Below are 12,288 nucleotides of genomic sequence, written 5' to 3'. Positions count from 1 at the left end.
ACAACAGATCTGGGAGCCAGGCCATTTTTATTGAATGCCTACAGAGTAATTATTGTTAAGATCTCTTTGAGATATATTCTACTCATTTCCTTGAGTTTGTTATTCTGTTTTTCATGTTTGTTTTATTTTTGCTTTTCTTGCAAAAAATTAATATAATTTTTAAACTAAGAACAAAAAAAAGAGCAAAGTCTTTGCTCTTTTTTTTCAGAAAAACAAGATAACAAGACTGTAACCCAAGCTCTAATGGCAGATCAATAATTCTACTTAATGTATGTGTAACCCTGGTCTCACCACACAGTTCAGGCTTCAGCTAGGTCTTTGGTTCAGGTACCCAAACCAGGGCCACAAAAAAAGTTGTATTTATTTATGTTACATTTGTACCCCGTGCTTTCCTACTCATGGCAGGCTCAATGCAGCTTACATGGGGCAATGGAGGGTTAAGTGACTTGCCCAGAGTCACAAGGAGCTACCTGTGCCTGAAGTGGGAATTGAACTCCATTCCTCAGGACCAAAGTCCACCACCCTAACCACTAGGCCACTCCTCCACTCACGTGGGCTCAGGCCGGGGCTGGAATAACTCTGGTAGGCGTGGGTTTTAAAACTCATTCTGTATTGTTTTTCTGTTTCAGTCTGAGACTAAAATAACTTCACTCGCACTCCAAAGAAACTCTCTCCATTCCAGGTTTTATAACAAAATGCAATAACTTTATTGGAATGCTGCAACAGGCAGATATCCAAACTTCATACATTTTCTTTAATAAACAGTTTATCTCAAACAATTCACTTTGCTTAAAGAAGATTTTGTGCTAATCCAAGACTTTTGGTGCAAAGTTTCAACTACTAAATTAATAGGCTTAGCCTAATGGTTAATGCACAGACTTTGATTCTGGTGACCTAGGTTTGATTCTCACTACAGCTCCTTGGGCAAGTCACTTAGAGGGTCTTTTACTAAAGCTTAGCTTGAGTTATCGGCAGCAGGGCCCATAGGAATAAAATGGGCACTGCTGCAGATAACTTGAGCTAAGCTTTAATAAAAGACCCCTTAACCTTCTGTTGCCCCAGGTACAGAAACTTGGATTGTGAGCCCTTTAGGGACAGAGAAAGTATCTGCATATAAGGTGTACAGTGCTATGTATGTCTAGTAGTGCTATAGAAATGATTAGTAGTAAAATAAAATTCCTATGGTATTTATACTTCCAACCAGACCTCCAATACCCACCCTTTGTAGCAGAACAATGCAAGGTTGTGCTTCCCACACTGTCTTCAGCAAGCTATCTCATCAGGACCAGACCTTCCTGTCTGTCCTTTCCTTCCTGAGGGGCATTTCCATGAGCTGCTGCCTCTGTCAATGAACAGGCTTTTCCTGCTCTGCTCCCCGGCTCGGTTAACCCTTTATACCCACCCCGAGCACTCCTCACAGTTAATATTTTTGTTGGCAATGTGACCTCACCCCCAAGAGTTCAAGACTCGCCTTACTTTTTACCCAGTTCAAGAACCTCAGGCAAGCTTAAACTAAACGGGGCTCAAGAGACACAATTTTAAAACTAACCCCTTCACTCTATTTCTTATAAACAGAGGAGGAAATTAGTCTATTTAAAAAAACTTACTCAGAGATGTAAATGAGATTAACAAAAAAAAATTAACATTTATTATTTCATTAAAATATTTCTTTGCAGAAATAACAGAAAATTTCAGAAAATCTCAACTTGAAACTACTAAATCAGATAAGAATACTTATAAATCAAGTGAAAGCAATCTAACACATTTCTATTAAATTAGTTTTACAACATGAATTTGATACTTTGTGTAATTTTTTCTTTTTCAGGTGATCAATTCTACCCTTTGGCCAAAACAGGTAAGTGTAAATTTTATTCTCTAATCCCCTTAACCCCTATTTTCTTTTGATTTGTTATTTCACAGTTTTTTTTTTCTTTGTATTATCTTACAGTTTGTTTGATAAAACTTAGCTGGTCTTCCTGCTTTCTTGGTTTTATCTTCTGTTTTGGCCTTTCTTTTCATTGGGTACCTGTTTCTTATTCTGACAGTCATTAGCTATGAACCAGGTCCGGAAACCTACTACTCTAGCTGAAAAAACTCAAATGAAAAAAACCTATTCTCTCCCTAATTATTAATTTTTACTTCCCACCTCTTTCAGAGGTTGCTTGGCTATATATAAATTTTTGTTTTTCTAACTAACCCCCCCCCCCCCCCCAAAAAAAAAAAAAAAACAACAAATGGCTAATTAGATTTACCCTAATCCAACCCTCCCAGGGTTACCACAAGGACAGTAAACTCACAACACTCTCTCACTCTCTTTAGCATTTAACTCTGCTGACATATAAAATACCAACCATTGAGTTCTTTTTCTCTTCTTCTTTTGATCTAGTTAAATTGTACTATCAAATTTTCATTTAAAACGTATATTGTACAGAAATATAACTAGTTAAGTACTTCTTGGTTTTATTATATCCATTACTGAAATAAAGTTACACAGATATTAAAACAGCACTTTAAAACAGTACTGTAATATCTCTCTAATCTCTCAGTCAGCAAAGGTTTTGAACAAAGTCTCTGCCATTTTTTAAAAATGTTTTAAACAGAGCTTTTTTTTTAATAGACTTCACTTGTAATATTTACTCAAAATCAAATAAACTCACACAAGCTCTCATTTATAAGGGCTAATAGAAAGTTCTGCTCACACACACCCTAGCGCTCAAAAAGACCTGCAGAGATCAATTTTTTATACTAATCAATCACTCCACAATACCTCTACCTGGTCATCAATTTTCAATATATTTTCAACTTTAAAATACACAGAGGCTTATTTTCAAAGCACTTAGCCTCCCAAAGTTCCATAGAAACCTATGGAACTTAGCCTCCCAAAGTGCTTTGAAAATATGCCTGACAGTGACCATTCGTTAACACCATACACGTCCTTTCCATTAGCAAATACCCATCCAACTGACCACTACAGCAGTTTAGAATTTTTTTTCTCTGACACAGGATCCCTCAAGCCTCACACAAGTCCCCATCACCCTAAAATCAATAAAATACAACTATTAACACCTTAATTCACAAACTTCATGTGTTAAAATAGAATATTATATTTTCTTAGAATTAACTCTTCTTCATCAGTTCACTTATAAACAATTATTTTAATTTTATTACCTGGCATGTGACAACACAGCGCCACCGCGAGTCAAGATGATCTCGTGCTCCCCCTGCTCTTTTCCTTCCTCCAGTGCACAAGTGTGCACACTCAAATCCCCAGACCTCCAAAACTACTTACAAAACACCCAGGGGCTGGCTCTCCAGAGCTCTCCCACAATTGCCCCAATCACAACTGCAGCATTTCCCATCCACCGGAACCGGCCCAGCACTCCAAATTTAGCTGGTACCTGTGCAAATGACTTATTTGGGTAAGCGCATGCTGACGTCATCATGCCTCTAACCAGCATGATGATGTCATCCTGCAATGCGATCCTCCATCCCCCAAAGTGCCGGTGTCCCGGTTCAGGCCCAAAATCTCCTGACGTCTCGTTCATTCCCTCTGTGTGTCCCGCCCTCAAGGAAATGACGTCAGAAGAAGGCGGGACACAGAAGGAACCAACGAGCGAAGAGAAGGCTGGGCTGGTGGAGAGACGTCAGACAGGCAGCGCTTTCACTGACGCAGCGCAGACGTCGGAGGGAGGTAAATTTAAAGCGCCGAATCGGGGATGGAGGGGAGCGGAGGAGTAAGGTTGTTTTTTTTTTAAGTACAATGCGATGGTGCAGCAGCGCCCTTGAAGGCAGGCGCCCCCCTGCAGCGCTTACCGTGCTTACCGTGTTGGCACGGCCCTGGGTGGAAAACTAGTTCAGGAGGGTGTTTGGAGCTCATTAGTGAGATCAGAAGATGATTCAATGAAACGGAGCCTTCACTCATGTTGAAAGGAGTATTCAACTTCTACTACTACTACTTAACATTTCTAGAGCGCTACTAGGGTTACGCAGCGCTGTACAAATTAACAATTAAGGACGGTCCCTGCTCAGAAGAGCTTACAATCTAAAGGACGAAATGTCAAGTTGGGGTAGTTAAGATTTCCTGAGAAGAGGTGTAGTGATTAGGTGCCGAAGGCGACATTGAAGAGGTGGGCTTTGAGGAAGGATTTGAAGATGGGCAGGGAGGGTTCCTGGCGTATGGGCTCAGGGAGTTTATTCCAGGCATGGGGTGAGGCGAGGCAGAAAGGGCAGAGCCTGGAGTTGGCTGTGGTGGAGAAGGGTACTGAAAGGAGGGATTTGTCTTGAGAGCGGAGGTTACGGGTAGGGACGTAAGGGGAGATGAAGGTAGAGAGGTAAGGAGGGGCCGCAGATCAAGTGCATTTGTAGGTGAGTAAGAGAAGCTTGAACTGTATGTGGTATCTGATTGGGAGCCAGTGGAGTGACTTGAGGAGAGGGGTGATATGAGTATATCGGTTAAGGCGGAAGATAAGACGTGCGGCAGAGTTCTGGATGGACTGAAGGGGGGATAGATGGCTACGTGGGAGGCCGGTCAGGAGTAAGTTGCAGTAGTCAAGGCGAGAGGTAATGAGAGAGTGGATGAGAAAAACCAAGGTTCCTATTTAGAGGATGATTTAGCAATTGTACACAGTTAGCAATATGAAGAAAGTCCCTGTGAGGAGTATCTCTAAAAACTACATCAACATCTAGGTGGTTTTCTCATCACTCACACCTCTGTATTGATAAATATTGGATTTCTTTTTTTTTTTTTTTGGACTGTTAAGAGTTTTTCTATTTGTGCATAGATGTCAGTGTAAGAAAATACAAACTTTGTAATTTTATCCACATTGCTTAAGTACTTCAACAAACTTTATTTTTGGAACGCCACCAACCTGCCAACATTCTGAAGGGATTAATACATAAGAGCATTGAAAGCTGGTCATTCCTTCCCGTCAAAAGGACCCAAAATCCCCTAAAGATGAGGTATAGCTCTACAGCTCACGTAGGTGCCCCAGAGTCTAATGAAGGGGTAGACTAGAGATTACACTTAGGGGCCCTTTTACAAAGGTGTGCTGAAAAATGGCCTGCGGTAGTGTAGATTTATGCGCACAACTCGCTAGGTATATTCTATAACGTGGTGCGTCTAAATTCCAAGTCGCATAATTGAAAAGGGGGGATGGCCATGGGCGGGGCATATGTGTTTCTAAAATCTATGTGCATTATTATAGCACCTAATTTAGGCATCAGGATTTACACCAAGTAAAACATGGCCCAAAAGGATATGACCAAATTTAGTCACTTGGCAAGCCGCTCAGCGTATTCTATATACTGCACAGAAATTTAAGTCTATTCTATAAAATTTAAGCGTACTTTAGAGAATACGCCTAGGCGTAATATTTTCTGCATGGAGCTTTCAGGCCCCATATATAGAATCTAGCCCTATATTCCTCTGGCCATCTTATTATTTAGCACATGCTGATCGTTCCGTGTGCTAAATCTGCTAGCACGACTTAATAAAAGAACCCCTAAATGACTGCCTAGTTTGCCAAATGGATACACCAGCCCTGCTGCACCAGCAGACATGATCACCGCATGTGGTAATGGCTACAGCTGAAAAGAAACAATGATGTGGCATTATTCCACAAATTACAGGAAAACACCAGTGTATTATTCTTCCATGTTAAAAGCAGTGTCTGGTACTGTATTATTTATACTCTAACTACTTTTAAAAATAAGCAGACAGGTATATGAAAAAAACTTACCCTTCTGGAATATGTCCCACCACGGGTAAACCATAGGTGTTCTCCATGTCCGCACAGTAACAAGCAACAGATGTAGTAATCATCTATTCAATTTAGTACAGAAAAGGAATTAATAGCCAGGAAGAAATCTACTTAAAGCACAGAAAATACCTGGACCTCAAAACATCTTTATCAAAGAGTATCTGTTTCATTAAGTACCCCAAATGAATGTAGAAAATCAGTCTATTCAGTGGCCCTTTTACTGAAGGGCATGGAGCCCTTAACCTGCATTTAGTGTGGAAAAACAGGCTACCGCAAAACATGTTAAAGCATTTTGCAATATGTTCCTGTTTTGCGGGCCAAGCATGTGCGTCTTAACTATTTTTTTATAAATATTTTTTAGAGGGGCCTTGTCCTGGGTGGAGAGTGGGCATTCCAGTGCTATCCAACTAGTGCATTGTGATTAGCATGCGCTAACAGACAGCACAGAGAGGAGACAGTAAGTGATCCTGCATTCAATTTTTGCAGGTCTCATGAACTAATAACAACATTAGTGCATGACTTGCAACTAAAATAAAAAATAAAGAGTCCTAAATAGTGCCACATTCAATCTGGGCTTAGCACACCTCAGTAAAAGGGCCACTTAATTGATTTTAAAATGTTTCAATGAAGAGCAGCCAGTGATGATTAAAAACAGGTATTTTCATGGCTAACATGGAGCACTGTAAGAATTCATGCAACGACAACTTTAGTCTTTGCCAGAACATTTTTTGAGGGGGTATTTGGGGGTACTGAGTACCAGCACCTTTTCCATTGTCTGCTAAAATTGACCCATGGTCCCCAAGTTTTAATGAAAAAGCTCAGGCCCTACACACCAATTCTTCCTTGTCATAGATTCTGTGACTGGTTTCAGGGGGTCTGGCTATTGTGGGATGGGTCCTCAAGTGATCACACCACCCCTGAAGGGTGGCCTCGCATTCGAGTACTGGCACCTTCTTCTCTAGAAAAAACACACTGGTCTTTGCATCAGGAATATCAAAAGATTAATTATAACAATAAAGAAACATGAATGGACAGCTTACAAACTGCTGACTGATTTGGGCTTAATATTGACCCCATTAATAACAACAGCCCCAATATTCAAAATGATTTAACTGGGCAGGAGAAGCTTCTGTCCATTTAAATTATGCTGAGAGACTCAAGAGGGGACTTAACCAGGCAATGCCACTGAATATCCCCTCTGACCACTGTGGCACTAAGTAATGCCGGGGCAGTATGGGGCAGAGTCTGTCTAGTTAGCTATGCAGGTACAACACTAAATATCTGCCATATCTGAATAACTTCAGGGTACCAGCACTGACCTGATTATTCATTGCCGGTGCCCAGGTATTGCCCAGCCCTGAATATCTGGGTCTAAATTAGCTGGCGGCAGTCAGTGTTTATAGAAATACTGACCACTGCTGGATCATTATTGACCTGAATAATAATAAAATGGTGTAGCAGGGCATTTTTGATATGACATCTAAATCCAATTTTGGACGTTTTATTGAAAACATCCAAAAATCAAGCAAAACATAGCCATTTTCAAATCAGAAAAAAGTGCAACTTTTTGTTCCGAAAATAGCCATTTGCTAAATGATGTTGTGCTCAGTGCATCTACCTTTTAGAACCATTCCTAAAAAAAAAAAATTACAAAGGAAAAATGCACAAAAACAAACCATTGGGACTTATGGGGGACCAGCATTCTGAATAGACTGGCCACACAGACATCCCAGCAGAGCAGTGGGGCACCCTAGGGGGCACTGCAGTGGACTTCACATAAAAGGTCTCAGGTACACATCTCACTGTTACCCCTGTTGCGGTACTATGTAAGCCACATTGAGCCTGCAAATAGGTGGGAAAATGTGGGATACAAATGAAACAAATAAATAAAATGTGGTTTATTCTAAAGAATTATTTTGGTTGTTCAGTGCTGATATCTCCCAGCCTTAGAATAAAAAATGAAATGACAAAGCTTGAGGCGACCTGGAAGTGAGGCTGCTGGAAGCCAGCATTCTGACAGGTTTTGGACATGCTTAGGTAAATAAGGGGTTAAGGAAAAGTGGAATGTATGGTGGGAGGAGGTGCTCATTAATTTGCATATGGGAATTTGTATGCTTATCTATCTAGGATGACAAAAGACTAGAAGAAGAATCTCAACTGGACAGATTGAATGGGCCAATTGTTCATCATTTCCTCTGTTAGCGCCTTAACTTTAGCCATATATACTAAGGTTAAAATGTATTTTTATTCCACCTTTAACAAAACATAGTACAATAAAATATTCAGAAGAATAACAAATATAATAAAAATACAAACAATAATCAAATGCAAAAACTTAAAAATAAACAATAAAAAGTACCATACACCTAAATCATTTCAAATTACAGACTGGAACTGCTCCACCTGCTCATCTCACACAAATGCGTACTGCTTTAACATTAACAATCTGCAGATAATCTGTATGCCAATGCAAATAGGAAGACCCTTTAACCGTTTTGATGAATAAAGCGGTGTAAAAATGCAAAAACTTCAAAACTGGTACATACAAATGGTTTCTACAAAAAATTAAGAAAGAACAATAATTCAGTATTATGTCATTCACTTATATATATATACAATATTAATCATAAAAAGGGTACAGTCACAGTATTTTGTGGTATCCCCAACCCTTACAGCTGCCCATCCCTACTCTCAGCACTTATTACGATCTCCAACAAAACACATCTTAGATTTTTTCCATCCATCAGAGCTCCTGCATTCCTTTGATAGAATTATAATTTAAGCAAGCTCCTTAAACTTAAGCATATTAATACTCAACATCCCCCTCCAATCTGGCTAAATTCCTTGCATAAGTTAACAATTTGAGGGAGTTTAGGAATTACTAAATGCAATAAAAGTACACTTATTTATATATCTTCACATAACCTGAAAACCACTATAAAACAATGCATATGTGCTGCATGTCTAGATGTCCAAGTATACAGTCCTTCATAGAACCTACCAGAAAGCAAAATGAAGATAAAAAAAAAAGAAAGCTTTAAATAAGAAATGCACAGCCTGCATTCAAATGACAATGAAATCCATGAGCATGTTAAATTTGACGTTAGAAAACATCCAGCTAGATTTACTACTGTGTGCTAATGCATTAGTGTACATTATTTTACCACAAGTTTCATTTAATATAACAGAACCTACTTACCAATAATGGGGCCCCTTTTACTAAGGCACGTAGGTGCCTATCAGACTTATTTTCGAAAGAGAAGGGCGCCCATCTTTCGACATAAATCGGGAGATGGGCGTCCTTCTCCCAGGGTCGCCCAAATCGGCATAATCGAAAGCTGATTTTGGGCATCCTCAACTGCTTTCTGTCGTGGGGACAACCAAAGTTCACAGGGGCGTGTTGGAAGCATAGCGAAGGCGGGACTGGGGTGTGCTTAACACATGGGCATCCTCGGCCTATAATGGAAAAAAGAAGGGCGTCCCTGACAAGCACTTGGCCGACTTTACTTGGTCCATTTTTTCTTGCGACCAAGCCTCAAAAAGGTGCCCGAACTGACCAGATGACCACCGGAGGGAATCGAGGATGACCTCCCCTTACTCCGCCAATGGTCACTAACCCCCTCCCACCCTAAAAAAACTTTTAAAATATTTTTGCCAGCCTCTATGCCAGCCTCAAATGTCATACCCAGCTTCCTGACAGCATTATGCAGGTCCCTTGAGCAGTTTTAGTGGGTACTGCAGTGCATTTCAGGCAGGCGGACCCAGGCCCCCCCCCCCCTACCTGTTACACTTGTAGTAGTAAATGTGAGCCCTTCAAAACCCACCACAAACCCACTGTACCCACATGTAGGTGACCCCTTCACCCCTTAGGGCTATGGTAGTGTTGTACAGTTGTGGGGAGTGGGTTTTTTTTGGGAGGGGGGTTGGGGCCTCAGCACCCAAGGTAAGGGAGCTATGCACCTGGGAGCAATTTCTGAAGTCCACTGCAGTGTCCCCTAGGGTGCCCGGTTGGTGTCCTGGCATGTGAGGGGGACCAGTGCACTACGAATGCTGGCTCCTCCCACAACCAAATGGCTTGGATTTGGTCGCTTCTGAGATGGGCGTCCTCGGTTTCCATTATCGCTGAAAACCGGGGACGGCCATCTCTAAGGTTGACCTAAATGTTGAGATTTGGGTTTCCCTGCCCCTTTGCAAGGACGTCCTGTGAGGACGCCCTCAGGAAAACCTGGGCGCCCTGTTCAATTATGCCCTTCCATGTGCATCCAATGCACGTCAATTTGGAACTACCGCCCGGCTACCACGTGCTCCAGGCGGTAATTCCAACTTTTACACACATCTGTTATGCACAGCAGAAAATATTTTTTATTTTCTACCACGTGGCGTTTACCAGACTGTAATCGGAAGTGTACATGCGCTGACGATTACCGCCTGCTTAATGCGTGAGAAGTTACCGCTAAGTCAATGTGCCCATTTTTATTTTGCAGCACGTCCATTTTCGGCCAAAAAATGGCCTTTTTTTGCAGGCACGCTAAAAAATGAATCTGAGCACGTTCATAACATGCACCTATACCAGCGCAGGCCACTTTTTGGCATACCTTAGTAAAAGGGCCCCAATGTGTACTCACATAGTTACATTAATGTATGTTTACAGTAATAAATAGGAATAAAACAAAAAAAATAGATGATACCTTTTTTATCGGATAAATACAGTTTATGACTAGGTTTCAAAGTTTTTCAGGTCATGTATGTTTACAGAATATGGTTAAATCAGCCTACCCAAAAACATCAATATAGATTTAAAAAGATGTCTTTATCCCAACTGAAGTCATTCATTAAAACAGTAAAATGCATTTAAAAAATGAACTCAAAGGCCAAATATTGTCATTTTCTTAATTATCTTCCAAATTATTGATCCAGAAATAGTATCAATACTGTTTGATTAAAAAGCCAAGTTTTAAGACAATTATACTGCAGTAACACACAAAATGTTCACAACATTTCTACATCTCTGCTACTTTATCCCCACAGCTTCATGGGCACACAGTGTCACTTGCATGCTTATATTACTTGGATACCCTCAATAAGCCCAGCTGGTCAGTTTTTTCACAGATTCCTGGATCTCTAGGACAGTCCGACTGCATTTGTATGCCTCTTAAAAGTGTCCAGAGAAGGCTTAACTGCCTCAATGTACATGCAATTTTCATACCACTCATATCCTATTTAAAAATTTCCTGCAACTCATTTTTTCCATTGTTGTTCCTAACTTAAATTCTACCAGGTCATAAGTTGAAGGTTAAAAATCATAAATATTAACAATACTGTCACTCCCTCCCCTCCTTTTTTTTTGACTCTCTTATAGTTTAATTATTTCACATTCTGCTACTCCCCTCATTATGTGAACATTGTAACCTAGCTCCCTTATATGGTTTTCCTTTTCTTTCTTTCCAATTTTACATTTTATGCTTAATTTTGTGAACCGCTTAGATATTACTGATTTGCAGTATATTAAATAAAGTTGAATCTTCAACTCGATTCCTTGCTGTCTATACCCACTTTCTCTGCTTTAAATTTCAGCCACTGCAGTGTCTGCTTCCATCTTCGCATCTCCTATCAGGGCTCTTCCACTGTCAGCAGTAGAACCCAGTTATCTGCTGCTAAATTTTAAAGCAGAGTCAGTAACTCTTCCCGAACTGTCATTCTTCCTGCCAACTTAATGACCTTGTCAAACAAATTGTATGTTTTCAAACCTCTGGCTGTCCTAGCATGGCACAAGGTGCTTAGTACAGTCTGGTTTCCATTTCTCCAGATGATTCACTGCCCTCTAAACTGATTAAAGACCCTAGTCTAGGTCTTCTGTGTTAGCAAAGATCAGTGCTAGCCTTACTTCATTGAAACCAACCCAGATATACACTGACTGGTTTCCTCATAAGGTAGTTTCAAGTAGGACTCTTGGAAATACGCCTGTATTAACATAGGAGCCAACTTTTCAAAACGATTGGGGGTGCTCAACTCAACACACATTCAGGGCCGGCTCAAGGGATAGTGGCACCCTGAACCAAGCTGCTTTGGTGGCACCCCTCCCCCATTGAACTTTTTCTGGTATCCCCTCCCACCTCCCCCCCCCCATGGGTTCGGCATCTTACCCTCCCTTGGGTTGACATCTCTCCCCCCTCTCCCACCCAGTCTAGTCTCTCTTTCCCCATTCCCAACAGTCCTGTAAAGGTTTTAGTAATCGCTGGCGGCAGCAGCTGCAACATAACAGGCTGCCTTCAGCCAGCCCCTCGGTCTTCCCTCTACCACATCCCACCCACAGGAAACTGCAACAGAGGAATTTGGATGCAGCAGAGGGAAGAGCCAGGGGCTAGCTGAAGCCAGCAACTAACATAATTTTAAAGGACTACGGGGGAGTGAGAGATGCAAGGAGAAGAAAGAGAGAAGGGGAGAGACCAGGGGCGAGGGGGGGGGGGGGTGAATACAAATCTTCACCTGTAAACCAGGTGGAGCCAGAGGCTGAGTATTTTGGCATCCT

General features: G+C 41.1%; 1 protein-coding gene across 1 annotated transcript in view; it reads right to left on the bottom strand.

Annotated features, from left to right (window-relative positions):
- SLC26A7 (solute carrier family 26 member 7) overlaps window positions 1–12,288 on the bottom strand; it is a 251,360-nt gene that overhangs the window by 104,346 nt on the left and 134,726 nt on the right. Inside the window, exon 6 of the mRNA XM_030216448.1 lies at window positions 5,739–5,821. Within this exon, the coding sequence (XP_030072308.1) occupies window positions 5,739–5,821 (83 nt within the window). The remainder of the gene's footprint in view (window positions 1–5,738; window positions 5,822–12,288) is intronic.

This window comes from Microcaecilia unicolor, chromosome 1 (assembly GCF_901765095.1).
Source record: "Microcaecilia unicolor chromosome 1, aMicUni1.1, whole genome shotgun sequence".
NCBI lineage: Eukaryota > Metazoa > Chordata > Amphibia > Gymnophiona > Siphonopidae > Microcaecilia > Microcaecilia unicolor.
This window is presented reverse-complemented; position numbering and strand designations above follow the sequence as displayed.